This window comes from Syngnathus floridae, chromosome 13 (genome assembly GCF_059516105.1).
Source record: "Syngnathus floridae isolate MCC-2025c chromosome 13, RoL_Sflo_1.0, whole genome shotgun sequence".
Lineage (NCBI taxonomy): Eukaryota > Metazoa > Chordata > Actinopteri > Syngnathiformes > Syngnathidae > Syngnathus > Syngnathus floridae.
In genome coordinates, this window is record NC_142425.1 from 7894884 (window position 1) to 7908540 (window position 13657).

At 41.1% G+C, this 13657-nt stretch overlaps 2 protein-coding genes across 4 annotated transcripts; one reads left to right on the forward strand and one right to left on the reverse strand.

The window, feature by feature from the left end:
* Positions 1 to 1972: 1972 nt before the first annotated feature.
* Positions 1973 to 6853, reverse strand: dmap1 (DNA methyltransferase 1 associated protein 1). Of its 2 annotated transcripts, none has more exons than XM_088394329.1 (10): positions 6413 to 6853; positions 6229 to 6320; positions 5780 to 5975; positions 5537 to 5695; positions 5257 to 5424; positions 4852 to 5037; positions 4669 to 4740; positions 4095 to 4173; positions 3520 to 3860; positions 1973 to 2611 (listed from the first exon to the last, which is right to left on the reverse strand). In XM_088394329.1, exons 1-10 carry the CDS (start codon positions 6506 to 6508, stop codon positions 2552 to 2554), a joined length of 1449 nt encoding a protein of 482 aa, XP_088250455.1. In that variant the 5' UTR covers positions 6509 to 6853; the 3' UTR covers positions 1973 to 2551. The 2 variants fall into 2 exon arrangements, with proteins under 2 accessions (XP_088250455.1, XP_088250456.1); XM_088394330.1 differs by having other exon boundaries at positions 4101 to 4173; positions 6413 to 6851.
* A 545-nt stretch (positions 6854 to 7398) lies between these two features.
* hnrnpm (heterogeneous nuclear ribonucleoprotein M) lies at positions 7399 to 13417 on the forward strand. 2 transcript variants are annotated; one of them, XM_088394328.1, is made up of 16 exons: positions 7399 to 7625; positions 8140 to 8321; positions 9743 to 9795; positions 10456 to 10463; positions 10558 to 10651; positions 10733 to 10963; positions 11036 to 11189; positions 11291 to 11340; positions 11413 to 11470; positions 11575 to 11679; positions 11763 to 11807; positions 11891 to 11968; positions 12047 to 12142; positions 12235 to 12821; positions 12902 to 12953; positions 13040 to 13417. In XM_088394328.1, the coding sequence occupies exons 1-16, from the start codon at positions 7540 to 7542 to the stop codon at positions 13201 to 13203; spliced, it is 2043 nt and encodes a 680-aa protein (XP_088250454.1). In that variant the 5' UTR covers positions 7399 to 7539; the 3' UTR covers positions 13204 to 13417. The 2 variants fall into 2 exon arrangements, with proteins under 2 accessions (XP_088250454.1, XP_088250453.1); XM_088394327.1 differs by lacking the exons at positions 7399 to 7625; positions 8140 to 8321; positions 9743 to 9795 and having other exon boundaries at positions 9909 to 10463; positions 11897 to 11968.
* Positions 13418 to 13657: the final 240 nt, after the last annotated feature.

The following is a 13657-nucleotide window of genomic DNA, read 5'->3' on the forward strand; positions in this document are numbered from 1 at the left end:
TTTGATGTGATGATTAAAAGTTTTCCCCCTCAAGGTGACCTCAATACCGGTGGAGGTGACGTGAAGATGAGAGACGGACATGTGGGTGACAATTTTTTCAGGGCGCATATATGCACTACACAGGATGCTCGGATTATGCCCCGCCCCTTTCTGTTCCAATCAATGATTGTATGTGACATGATAGGTATAAAGTGGCGAACCTCGGCAAGGAAGCATCGACAATCTAATCATTGTCACATCAATGATTACCACAAGGCGTGATGCATTTGAAGAGGCCTCTATCACATCTGCAATTACCTGCCTCTTCCTACATTAAGCCCGTCGCTACACGGGCTCCTTCCTAACTGCATGTTCAATCACTCGTACCGGCGCCAGCCTATCGGTACGGCCGAGCGACCCCTTCCGCCCGACACTGACGTATGCTCACGATTAGCTTGGATACAGTTCAATTATGATAAACAACCCGTGCACCTCTTAGGCCGTGATTAAAGCTTTCAGCTGGGCCTTGATAAAGAGCTCTCATCAACACCACGTACCACACGCCACACTTTTCACGTCGGGGTTGCGAAACACACCGAAAAACCCGCATCGAGATCTTCTTTATCATTCACACGCGACTGGTGAAGCAATACGCACTGGCGCCCCGAGATTTTTAATTTAGCCTATAGTATTTATTAATAATCTCCACCTTCTCAAAGTCTAACTTACACGATACACCCGCCACCTCGGCCGTATGACTTAAGATAGGTTTAGATATTGAGAGATAAGAGGGAGAGCAGTTTTGATGAATGGATGAGCAGTGATGAAGAGGAGATATCAGAAAGAGAGGAGCATTAATCCAGCATCGGGCCGTGGCAATGGAGCTTGGGGGGGGGGGGGGGGGATGTGTGAGGGAAGGAGGGGGCAAAAGAAAGATAGCCTCTTGGCTGTGTTCTGTCAAGGGAGAAATTACACATTTACGGAGGTTTTTTCAAGCAACGACGGGCACCATAGATCAAACCGCTGGATTTATGAGCCAATTTTCAACATGAAATATAGACACAGAGAATCAATTTTACCCATGTTTACTTGCCTTCTTTTTTCTTTCTTTCTCTCTAAATCAAATGACACACGAGACAAGAGTTTGGAACCCTAATAGCGTGGCGTAAAATTGGAAATCCAATTTAACTACATTATTGGGTGTTGTTAAAAGGAAATATGATCGAACAAAATTCATCTAAATTATTAAAATTGTTAGTTATTTACATTTTACTCAATGCCTCAATTTCTTTGGAACACACAAAATCGCTGGGGTAAGAATTTGACAGATCCAGGAAGTTTTTGAGATTGTTTAGTACAAAAACTGGGTTATTTTGTAGATACCAACCCAAGATGTTAATTCGACCCAACTTCCAATGTTTTAACCCAAACTGGTTGTTTTTGACCCAACAGAGTGAATTGGAGTTTGCAGTATATAAATCCGAAAATCCAAAATGATATTTTAACAAACTATTCAGTAAGACTAATATTCTTTAAAAAAGAAATTACAAGTTAAAGCACTCGACACTTTTACTGTGTTTTAAGACTGACGTTGAAGCATTTCCCAGCTTTCACGGGACCCCAGTTAACAATATTGGTGTGTATGTAATTAAACATACGCAGTGATCTCCACTTCCGGGCCAACATGTTAACAATTTGCATAGAAATGATGTCAACATAGGTTAAATGACACCATTGACACGCAATTAGCGGAATTATCAGGAGGGAAATTAATTACATCCCAATGACTGTGCCAACACACTGATGGCTGCTTAATTATGGTGGTAATGAAGTCTTTAGTTGTCACTTAACGTAAATGACACATAAAGCAAAGGAGTCATGCATCTACATTCTCCCTGGCAAATGTGTATTCAGAGGTAATTTTCTTAACATTAAAGTCTCTGACAAGGGTGCCTGGAATGTTTAAAAAAAAAATAAGAGGGGTACAAGCAAATGAAAAAACACAATGAGGTTTATTGAACATTGACTCATCAAGGTCACCCGAGGACAAACAAGAAAAACAAGTCCACGGTGATGAAACAGAGCTCATCAGAGTATACAAACATCTCCGCTCAACATTGCCGCGTTATTAGAACACAAAAAAAAGTGTGTCTCGAGAGCTTTGCGGATTGTGGTCTTCTTACTCCAGAGCCGTCTCTTTCATTCCCATTCATTTCAATTACAAAGTCATCCACATCTTCTTCCCCATGTCTCGATTAGCTCAACCTGGCAATTTACAGTTGATCTTGCTCTCATCTAAGGCGGAACATTGGCGAAAGCAGGTAGAAGAGCGGTAATGGAATGAAATGTCACTCAGATGTTGCCTTTGTCCCAATGATGGTGAGCAGACTGAGCCTGGATGGTTCAGGCGAGTGCCATTTAGTAGTAGTTGAGAAGATGCGTTTGTGACTGTAGGTGTGTGTGTGTTTGTGTGCGCTTGCGTGTGGCATCTTGCCGCGTCTCTCGCATGTTCACCGGTCACATTTTCTTAAGGCGGGCCCTCATTCCCGTCCCCACCTTGTCCCAGTCTACATCAGGGTTTCTTCACCTTCTTCACTGATGAAGAACTGGATGCTGATTCTCTCCGCTTGCGCTGGAATGCGATAAATGGTACAATGACGTCAAGACCAATTCAGGAGTAACTCCACTTAACTCCCTCTCAAATTGTAAGATTCCATTTTCCTTGAATGACCATTGTCGTTATTGTGCCTTTTTCCAGAAAGGACTTTCTTCAAGCTTCTTCTGATTGGCTTATTAGACAGAGTTGACAAGGCTGAGAATTTATCTTCATATGAGGGAAAAACAATGGTGGGGACAGTGTTTTTTTGTAAAAACAGATTGTTCTATTTAAAATTAAATACAATGTATTTCCTCATACTGATTTTAAATTATATATATATATATATATATATATATATATATATATATATATATATATATATATATATATATATATATATATATATATATATATATATAATTCTATCTATATAGATCACATACATATATAGATGTGTGTATATACGTATGTACGTACATATATATACACACACGCGTATATATGTACGTGTATATACACGCACGTGTATATACGTACACATATACATATATACACACACACACACACATGTATATATATAAAAAACTGTGTATATACGTACATATATACATGTATATATGTACACAAATATGCACATAGTATACACTACATACCTGTATATATGTATATATACCCATTTGTGTATAAACATATATTCATATGCACTATATATATTTTCTCTAAATATATACATATATACACACACACACACACACACACACACTATACACAACCTTTGACCCATATTATTTAAAAAACAATACATTTTAAATTAGTTGATTTAAAAAATATATATATTGACCCAGTGGAAATGACAAGATCAGCGATAAAGCATGTACACAACATAAAACATGATTACCTACCCCCGGATGTCAATTACTGTTGACAGACAGCAAACTCACCGAGTTGGGGGTCAGTGGAGCTCCCACCACATCAATGATCTGCTCCTTGGCTTCAACCTTGATGTCATCAGTGCCAGGCCACACTTGGCCTTCACCCACCGGAGTGGAAGCGGTCATGCTGTTGGTGGCAGCGGGTTCTACGCTTTGCGGTGTAGACGTGGCCATAATCCCGCACGCTCCTCCATTTCCGACCTTCAGCAGGGCTTCGTAGCGGTGTCGCAGCATCTGTTGTTCGTACTCACAATTGCTGTGTGCCTGCTTCAGCTCATAGAGGAGCACCAGATCGCTTCGCAGCTCGTTGAACATCTGCACAATTTCTTCTGTCGGCATTGGGTTGAGATCTTGGGTACAAAAACAACAGTTAAAAAGATCAAATTAATTTAAAGATGAGGTAAAAATAGGGGTCAAAATTGGCTCAATCAATTGAACAAATATTTAAAGACATTTATAATGTAAATGGTTAGTGCACCACAAACCTACAAAGTTGAGATCTAATGATCCTATAAATGTATTAATTGCCAACAAAAGGCAAACTTCCATGCGGTGTGTCTGTAATAGGGGGAAAAAAAACTCACACTCACCCACTCCTTGATCCACCAGAATCTGCTCAATTGCCTTGATCTTCTTCTGGCCCACCGAGCCTGGCAGTTTCATCTTGAAATGACACAAAAACACAGCGTGTGAGCGAGACACACACACAAATATATGATTGAAGGTAGGCAAGGCGTATGATGAGAAACAAATAAGGCTCTTTAATTCATATGAAATGCACTTCAGCGGGCCAGATCAAAATGTTTTCATTCACTGAACTCTGTCTGACTGATCAGCAGGAGGAAAACTTCACTCCATAGTTCATCAGTCTTGGAAGATGAATAAGGCTCCAACCATTGCTCTTACAAATACCAATACTAACATGTCAGCAGCAAAATTAATCATTGCGGTGCTAATGAGGGATAGGAAGCAGAAGTTAAAACGTTCTGGCTGGAGTGTCTTGTTGATGTTAAAACTTAAATAAACTGGTACAACGTTTAGGTGTTTGGTTCCTGAAAGGTGATGCAAGGATTCTGCTTGATGTCGGCAATATGTTGGAAGCAGGTAAAATACTATTAAAAAAAATTTTAAAAAATGTGTTGGAGTAGTGGTACTTACCCTCTGGCTGCGCAGAGAAACTCCAGAAGATTTAAAATCTGGAAATTTGATGCCTGCTGTCTCTGGAACAGCCTAAAGAAAAAAAGAAAAGTGAGTTTCATTGACACTGTCAGAGAGGTTTAAGATACAATAATAAAAATTGAACCACATTTAAGATGATTATGTTAATGCTTGAGTGCTTACAGGTTTTTCCGTTTCTCTTTTTTGTGGAAGCTTCTTTTTGGAAACTCTCTTTTCGGCACGTCTCAACTCTGTGGTTGTGTCGGCGGCTTTTATGAGCTTCTGCAGATCTTGAGCGTTTCTCTCCCGCTCCTTCTTCCGCGTTTCAATCTTTCTCAGCTCTTGGATCAGATATTCTTCTTCTGCCACCTGTAGGCAAAACAACAGAAGCACAAGTGACTTTAGCAGAGCGGACAAACTTATAGAAATTTCCCTCCAGAACACTTCCTTTTCATTTTTTAACATTTTGGCAATAACAAGCTATATATTATTTAAATTTGATAAAACACTTTTGCTTAGTGTGCAATTGCACAATTGAAATAATATACTATAACAATTAATGAATTGTGGAAAAGCAAGGTTGCTCACTTGTTCAGGGGTACGATTAAAGAGTTTGTCCAGTTGCTCTTTGCGTCGCCTTTCATGACCAGCATCAAAGATGTAGATCTTGGGGTCAGTCCCTGAAGGCGCACGGACCTTGGTCAGCTTCCCGCAAATACCATAGTAGCGCTCTTTGAGATCTTCTACAGACCGTTTCTGCAAGTATGGACAGAGAACTTTGTTATTACTGAGAATAATATGGACACTTGTTGGCTCTAATTCTGTAATCTTTAATGTACAATAATGCGATGAAGGAAGGGTTGCTTACTCTGTACTGCTGGTGATCATAGCGGTCATGAACTACTATAAAACGCAGGTCAAAGCGTTTGCACAGGTCAAACAGGTGGTCCGTCTCTGCTTTGGTCCAGCTGTCATCGTGGAGATGTAGCTGGTATTCCTGCTCCGAGTACACAGGTACCTGTACTGTCTGTTCGGGAAAAACAGGAATATGGTGAGAATGTACATATTAGAAAGAAATGTCTTCTGGCCGTAGGGAGTTCTCAATTCTCACCTTGTTGAAGCGAGCAAAAGGATAGTCTTTGCCTTCCTCTGCCACCCGTCGCCAGTGGTGGAATATGGCACCATCCCTTCGAGCAGGATTACTGAAGGACATCCACTTCCAGGGACGAACCTTTTTACAGCCCAATTTGGCTTTGACTGTTCTGTAACCCTGGGTGGTGTCACTGGGAAGTAGTGGGGGCGCATCCCTGTGGAATGTCAAAAATCAAACACTTTTAATATTGTATATATACAAATAAAATGATGTGTGTTTTGAATAAGAGAATGAAATATGCAGTTAAAATGTTAGGATTTTGTTATGGTGGGAATTCAAAAGTGTCATGAAATTAAGTAGTGTGGACTAATTGAATCCAATAATGGACACATAACGCATAAAGCACTCATTGAATGTTAATTCAATCTTAAACAGGACAAACAAACACTTAACTGAAAAACACATACTTTTTATCAGAATACAGCAGCGCATAGACCTCTCTGTGCATTCCCTCTGGCCTCTTGAAGGTCAATGTTTCAGTTGTTTTCTTGGACTTTTTCTGGTATGGATAAAAAAATTGATTACCTATCAACCAACCACACCTTTCACATATGGACTCTTCTTACAACTTCTTACTAGTTTAACGCTCACCTTGTCAGAATTGATGAGGTCTTTCTTGCTGATCGGGCCATCGTTATCCCCTCCCGTCAACTCCAAAATATCCCTCACATCAGCACCGGTAGCCATGATGCTAAGCTATAAACGGACGCTCCACACAACTCCTAAATATAGCGTATTCATGTACCAGCGCTTTTTAATTGACGTCTACAGAACGCGTTGCGCGGCGCAAACTAGGGCTAACACTGTCATTTCTGCTGTCTGTTTCCACAGAATCGCACAGGACCACGATGTACACGAGACCTATTTTGTTAAGTGATTTAGTAGATGGAGTTCAGATGAAGGTTTATCGTAACGATTACAATTACTTGGTTACATATCCATTGCTATTGTTCTGGTTAGCTAGCAGATCGCTTGTATTATTTCCGGCTCCCTCGCCGGCGTCTTCTTCGTTGTTTAAGATAGGTCGCGATTATACAAAATAGCGCCACTAACAGGTGCGTAGTGAATAATCATGTGTACTGCTTTTCAAATTGTAGCATCTGGAGCTCTGATTTTGTTCTAAATTCAATCAATTGTCTGGTAACAAAAATTGAAATATAGGTGGATCACACATAGCCCATTTTCGCTTGCAAGTGATTAAATTAATATAAAACATATTATTGAAGCCGTCCCACCCTCTACTGTTCATTCATTGGAAGCGCAATTTAGTCAAGTTTGTTTTATAAACAGTGGCAAAACTATTCCGGAAGTGTGATTGACACTAAATAAAAGTTTGCAAATATATCGTTGAAATACTATTTCGAAAATATTTTATATTATATTTTTCATGAAACTGACATGCATTCATATATTTTGCTATCAAAATAATTACACAAAAAAACGTTTAACAAACACACTCGTCGCAATTATTCAGGAGATCAGAGGTCAGCTGATGTTGAGACAAAATATGCAGTACAATTACTTTTATTTTGAAAGGAACGCACGTAAGTATGTAGTGCTTTATAATTTCAAACGTCTACATCCGCCCCTCACGAATTTTTTCTCCGCCATTTTCAGACCGTCTTGCGCACTCTTCCGCTTGGTCAATTGCAGTCTGCGTGCTTATTTTTAAGAGAAAAACGCATTCATCATTTGCAATCAACCTATCGTCAAACACCATGTCCAACGAGCAGAGCGAAAATACTTCGGACACGGCTGTGGAGCAGCAGCAACTGCAGCAGCAGCAGTCGCCGCAGCAACAAGGGTAATGTCCACGCTTCAACCCTTTCCTTTGTTAGCCCTAGCTAAGCTAACTAGCTAGCTCGGTGGCATACACGATTGTGACGATTTTGGAACATCATGGAAAACATCATGCTAAATAGAAGTTTTTCGTAGACGTTGTCAGTGACGGCGTCCCAGTAAATGTTATTTTTAATGAACTCGGTCTGCCGTATTCCTGGTTATATATCGGTATTTATTTGCTCGCTGGGGACGCGCGGCCATTTTACTTTGGACTGCTGATCGTCTCTGCGTCAGCAACCTGTAATGAAATAACAAAGTTTTAAATTATGTTTTTATTTAAATAACAATTGTGTATCTTTTTCACGCTGATGTAACTTGAATACAGTCGTTTTGATCACTTGGTTTCACAGTAGTGATCATCCCCCTGTTGTAGCATTTCTTAATCAACCGCCATTGCCTCTTAAATAAAATGTAGGTTAACCTAAACTAGTTAAGTAATGGATTATATATATATATTTGTTCTTTCTCCCTTTCAGAGACATGAACGGGAAGGTCAAACAAGAGGCCAATACGAGCCGGAAGGAGAGGCCCCAGAAGAGAGGTGGAGGTGGACGCTTTGAACCCTACGGAAGTGTGAACAAGAGATACCGAGTTTTTGTCAGCAACATCCCCTATGATGTGAAATGGCAAGCCCTTAAAGACCTGATGAAAGAAAAAGGTAAATTTTCTGGATTATGAGGTTTATTCAGTCCACATGATTGAAGTGGAGTGTGGTAGTTTCGGGGTCTTTGATTGGACTACTAGAGTTGGGATTTTTCAGTTGCACATGCTCTTTGGAGAAATTGTGTTGTTTGGAATAATGTAGTTTTGTGGTCAGCTAATGATTTGCAGTAGGTTTGCACGGAGGCTGTCGGTCAGACAGAATGACCATTTCTATTTGATATATATATATTGAATTTATTTTGTCAAAAAAAAAAAAGTCTAGTGGTTTTTGAGAAGTCTGTTTAATTCCTGATGCCGTATTATAAATAATAGACTACGGCGTGTGCTAAATGAGATGATTTTAACTTCAATGACTTGCATTACAGATAATCTGTCTTGCTCTCACTTGGCAATAAAACTTCACCCCTACATAATGTGAAAAGTTTTTAGAGGGGGCTTGGAAATCCCCTTTCCAATGTACATGATGAATTTTGGTCTAGTCCACCATTGTGAGTTTTCCACAATCCTTGTCTTTTTTTAAAAAAAAAAAAACACATTTCAAAATAATTCAGCATCTCTGAGCTTGCAAAAGCATATTTTATAATGCCTATAGAGGACCCTTTAGGAAGGGCTAACTGGTATTTATCTGACTGTGGAGTTAAATCTCATTTTCTTCTTTTAGGTGTGTCCTTGACAAGCAAAATGTTTTCTCAGCAGGTCTCCATGTTGTGCCAATCGAAGACGTGTGTTGGGATTGTTTGGGGTACAGGTCTACAAAATGAAACAACTTCTTACGTCACACTGTCCTTGTCTTTAGAGGTTTGGTCCATTTTGTTGACTAGGCGCCGTATCAGGAGTGAAGGCTGTGGTCGATGCTCAATCTAAATTGTACTTTATAAAACGGTGCACTAAGAAATCACCTTTTCTCACTCTTGTGCTCATAAATATCGTCGCTGTAGCCGAGGTTATGGTAGTAGGCTATTTTCCATAGGATTAGACAGACTCAGCTGTTTGATATTTATGCATTCGGAGGTTAATGATGGTGTCTCTGCACACAGGTTAGCAATGAAGCGAGTCATGGTTTTGAACAGGGTTTGAATACTCTCTAAAACAATTTGTCAATCTCCAAGTAGGTGTTTTATTTCCAAATGGGAAGACTTATGGCAAAACTTTGCATAGCCAGAGTCCTTTGGTCTGGTGCTTTGGGAGAATCCTTTAAAAGGACAGGACAGGGCTAAGGAGTACATTTTTGGTTAAGAAAAAGTTTGCTTTTTGTAGACCTGTACCATATTGTGCCGCGACAGAGGTGCTGGAGGAAGGCTCGGCCGGGACTGCCGGTGTGAGCTCGCCGGCCACCTTTCTTGTTTCGACTCTAAACCCCAATTGTTCTCTCGGCTTCTCTCCCTTGGTGTGTGTCGTCTGGGATCTGATTTGTAGTGGGTGAGGTAACGTACGTGGAACACTTAATGGACGCAGAAGGCAAATCAAGGGTAAGTGCAAATACATACAAATACACCATTTTTGAACTATCCTTGACAAACTTGTGTTTGTCAGCTGTAGTCTCTCTTTTTATCGTTGGGCGATTGTCAGACTCCGAAACGTGATGGAGTGGATGAGATTGTGACATGTCGGAGACATGTCCTTTGTGTCCTTGACGTGAGGTCATTTTTGGGTTGATGCTCTGTAAGGACTTCAGCTTTCTCCGATGTGAGATAGTCCTAGTCACACACAAGCGTACCTATTTGGTTGCTGGAATTTCTTCTAATGAGTCTGCAAGTGGCGGTCGAAGGTTCCTAATGATGGTTGTGTAATCCCAAAATATTTTTCCAAAGTAGAATCTCTTTGCTGGAATAGTAACCTCCAATATCTCTGCATTGAGGAATCCAATTTCATTGTGAATTTCCTCTTTTGGATGTTGGAAAGACAAAAATAAGCACAGTTTTGTGTTATTGCCGAGAGTTTTGTTAAGTAATTGAATAGTTGTGGCACCTGTTGTGGCCGAGGATTTAAGCGTGTGGTAATGTATGTTTTGATGTGCATGATCTTTACTTTGTGTTTAGTAAAAAGGCCTTGTGAAATCTAGTTACGATTTTTCTAACTTGAATCCACTTTTTCATTCTGGGTTGTTCCGTGGTCTTCAATCAACAAAGGGTTGTGCGTAAGTAACTTTTTTTTTTTTTACTTAAATCACTGTCATTTCAATACTGTACTTTGTATGACATTGCCATAACAGATTGTTTCTGGTTTGCTAGTGTGGTTGAGTTCAGGACTGAGGAGCTCATGAGGAAAGCAGTGGAGAAGGTCAACAAGTACAGCCTCAATGGCCGTCCCCTGAAAGTGAAAGATGTAATCCACCGAAACGATTCATGTGATTAATCTCCCTCTCCCCCCTCTCCCAAATGCTCACCAATGATTATTTTTGCCTAGGACCCTGACGGTATGATTGCTCAGAGGGAAATCAACAGGGCACAAGGGGTTGGAGGCCCCCACGGTGGAATGGGTGGAATGGATCGCATGAATATGGAGAGAATGGGCCCCGGACCGAATGGCCCCATGATAAACATCCCTCCTAGCCTGATGAACAACCCGACTATTCCTATCGAGGTCATCCATGGACTGCAATCGGGCAGAATTGGCAACACAGTCTTCGTCGCAAATGTGAGACTTTAATATTATGGTGATGAAAACTAGGAATGTATGGAAAATTGAATGCTATGTCTGTTTCTTCAGCTGGACTACAAAGTGGGTTGGAAGAAGCTGAAGGAGGTGTTCGGCATGGCTGGCATAGTGGTGAGGGCTGACATCCTTGAGGACAAAGACGGAAAGAGCAGAGGGATGGGCACCGTGACCTTCGACATGCCCATCGAAGCGGTCCAAGCTGTGTGTATCCTTACAAAATGACCACTTCTCATTTAGTAGTCGGAATCTTTTTGGGGAAAATCTCAAAGACTTCCGGTCGACGACTTTTCCTTATCGACTTTGCAGCCATGTTGAATGGACAGCTGTTGTTCAACCGAATCATGCACGTCAAATTGGTATGTTGCCCACGTACCTCGACAGGACATCTTATTTGTGTTTATGATTTAATAATTTTTTCTCTTTTTTAGGATGAGAAGTCCATCCCCAAAGATTTTGGGCCACCCGACAGAGGTGTATCTCTTCCACGTAAGCAAACAAATGCACCACAGTAGCATTCTTAATTTCTGTCATACCTGTGAAACAAAAAAATCATCAAATCTGATATCACTTTTTTTTTTATTCCATTCCAGGTGGGCTGAGTGGTGTTGGTTTGGGTTTGGGGCCTGGTGGGCAGCCTATTGATGCTACCCAACTGAACAGAGGCGGCGGAGGAATGGGCAACATGGGCATCGGAGGTTATTAATTACTGCCAAGTTCTTCTTTAAAAGAGAGCAAGGCTACATCCGGTTACTCATTGTTCCCCTGTCTTCTCACTTAGGAATGGATGGAATGGGCTTTGGCAACATGGCGAACCGTATGGGAGGTGTGTCCCACAACCGAAATATTTCTTCACAGGATTTTATGATGTTCATGTTCCAGGACTTGTGTGCTCTTGTGTGGTCTGAGATTTAGGAATGGACAACTTTGGAGGAGGAGTGAACAACATGGATCGATTTGGCTCTGCTGGAATGGGCAGAATGAACGGTAAGCAGTTTTGATAGATAGAGCTATTAACTGTAAGGCTTGCTTGAGATCCAATTGTTGCATCTCTTGCAATTTTAGAGATGGACCGAGGCATCGGTGGTGGGTTTGACCGGGAGTTTGGTCGAAATGAAATGGGCATGGCTCGCAATAATTTTGGAGATTCCTTTGATAGAGGTATGGGCTGATGTTCTCTGAATGACTTACAAAAAGCCGTACCAGACTGCTCATGTAAGTCTTTTCTATTTTGACTCTTCTCCCATATGTAGGAAATTCCATGGGTATGGACCGCATGAATTCTGGGATGGACCGTCTAGGAACAAACATGGATCGCATTGGAGGGATGGATCGGATGGGCATGGATAGGCTTGACCGGGTGCCTGACCTGGATAGGATGGGTTCTGGCTTTGACCGCCTGGGTTCCGGAATGGACCGACTGGGGCCCAATATCGACAGGCTCGGAGGTGGCCTCGACCGTATGAGCTCCAGTCTGGATCGACTCGGCCCAACTGGTTTCGACCGCTTGGGCCCATCCAATTTGGATCGCATGGGCTCCAATCTGGAATTTGGCACCCCTATGAGCATGGATCGCATGGGCAACACCGGGCTTGACAGGATGTCCAGCAATTTTGACCGCATGGGCTCTACTGGAGGTCTCGATCGCTTTCAGTCTGGTGGCCTCGATCGTATGAACTCTGGAATGGACCGGATGGGATCCGGCAATGTTGGCGGTCAGTTTGATCGTTCTTCTGATTTGGATCGTGGCTTCGGTGGAAATTCCTTTGGAACTGGAGCGGGAGGCTCTGGAAGTGGAGTGGGAAATATCCGAAAGGGATGCCAGATTTTTGTCCGCAATGTAGGTTTTTCATCTTGTGGAGGGTTAGTGCTACTACGGAGACTTATTCATATGATTAACTTTGGCATTTTCTTTTGCAGCTGCCATTTGACTTCACATGGAAGATGCTGAAGGATACATTCAATACGTGTGGTAAGGTTGATAATGGTCAACCACATCATTGTTTATAATTCGTTGCATATTTCATCAGATTTTTTTTCCTGTGCATTTCTTTGCAGGCATGGTGCAGTATGCTGATATCAAGATGGAGAATGGCAAGTCCAAGGGCTGTGGTGTGGTTCGCTTTGACAACCCTGAGACCGCTGATCGTGCTTGTCGTACCATGAATGGCTACCGTCTGAATGGAAGAGAAATCGATGTTAGAATTGACCGAAATGCATAGATTGTTCTACAATTACACTATTGTCTAAATATGCCACACACTCTTTTCATATTCTCTTGGTTTGGCATTTGTTATTGTGATATTGTTTTAGTGGACTGTTTTTAGTTTGTAAAAGATGTTTTTAGTTTGTTAAAGCCATTTTTTTCTGCCATGCTTACTTTGACCACTTTGTATTTCAAGGTGTTTTGATAATAAACTCAAACCATTAATCTTTGACTGTTTTTCTCTTTGCTTTTCACACGTGAGGATAAGTGGTATAGATTGACGGAGGTTCATTTTTAGCCAAGTATGGTTGACTTGTATATTTTGTGATATTGCTACACAAAGTTTGGTCATTTTTTAATGGCTGTAGAAATCCAACTCATGCACGCATTCATACCTATGTTTACCTACTTTAGAAATTTGCATTTGTAATCTGGGTGAGTTGGAGAAATCTCACGCAATCATGTGGAAC

Excerpts from the sequence above, each read along its gene's own strand:
- dmap1 (XM_088394329.1), bottom strand. The coding sequence starts at position 6,508 with ATGGCTACCGGTGCTGATGTGAGGGATATTTTGGAGTTGACGGGAGGG. Across the intron at positions 5,976-6,228 it reads CTGCTGTATTCTGATAAAAA|GGATGCGCCCCCACTACTTC; the intron begins GTATGTGTTTTT and ends GACATTCCACAG. Across the intron at positions 4,174-4,668 it reads TTTCTCTGCGCAGCCAGAGG|ATGAAACTGCCAGGCTCGGT; the intron begins GTAAGTACCACT and ends TGTCATTTCAAG.
- hnrnpm (XM_088394328.1), top strand. The coding sequence starts at position 7,540 with ATGTCCAACGAGCAGAGCGAAAATACTTCGGACACGGCTGTGGAGCAG. Across the intron at positions 11,190-11,290 it reads CGAAGCGGTCCAAGCTGTGT|CCATGTTGAATGGACAGCTG; the intron begins GTATCCTTACAA and ends TCGACTTTGCAG. Across the intron at positions 11,680-11,762 it reads GGGCAACATGGGCATCGGAG|GAATGGATGGAATGGGCTTT; the intron begins GTTATTAATTAC and ends CTTCTCACTTAG.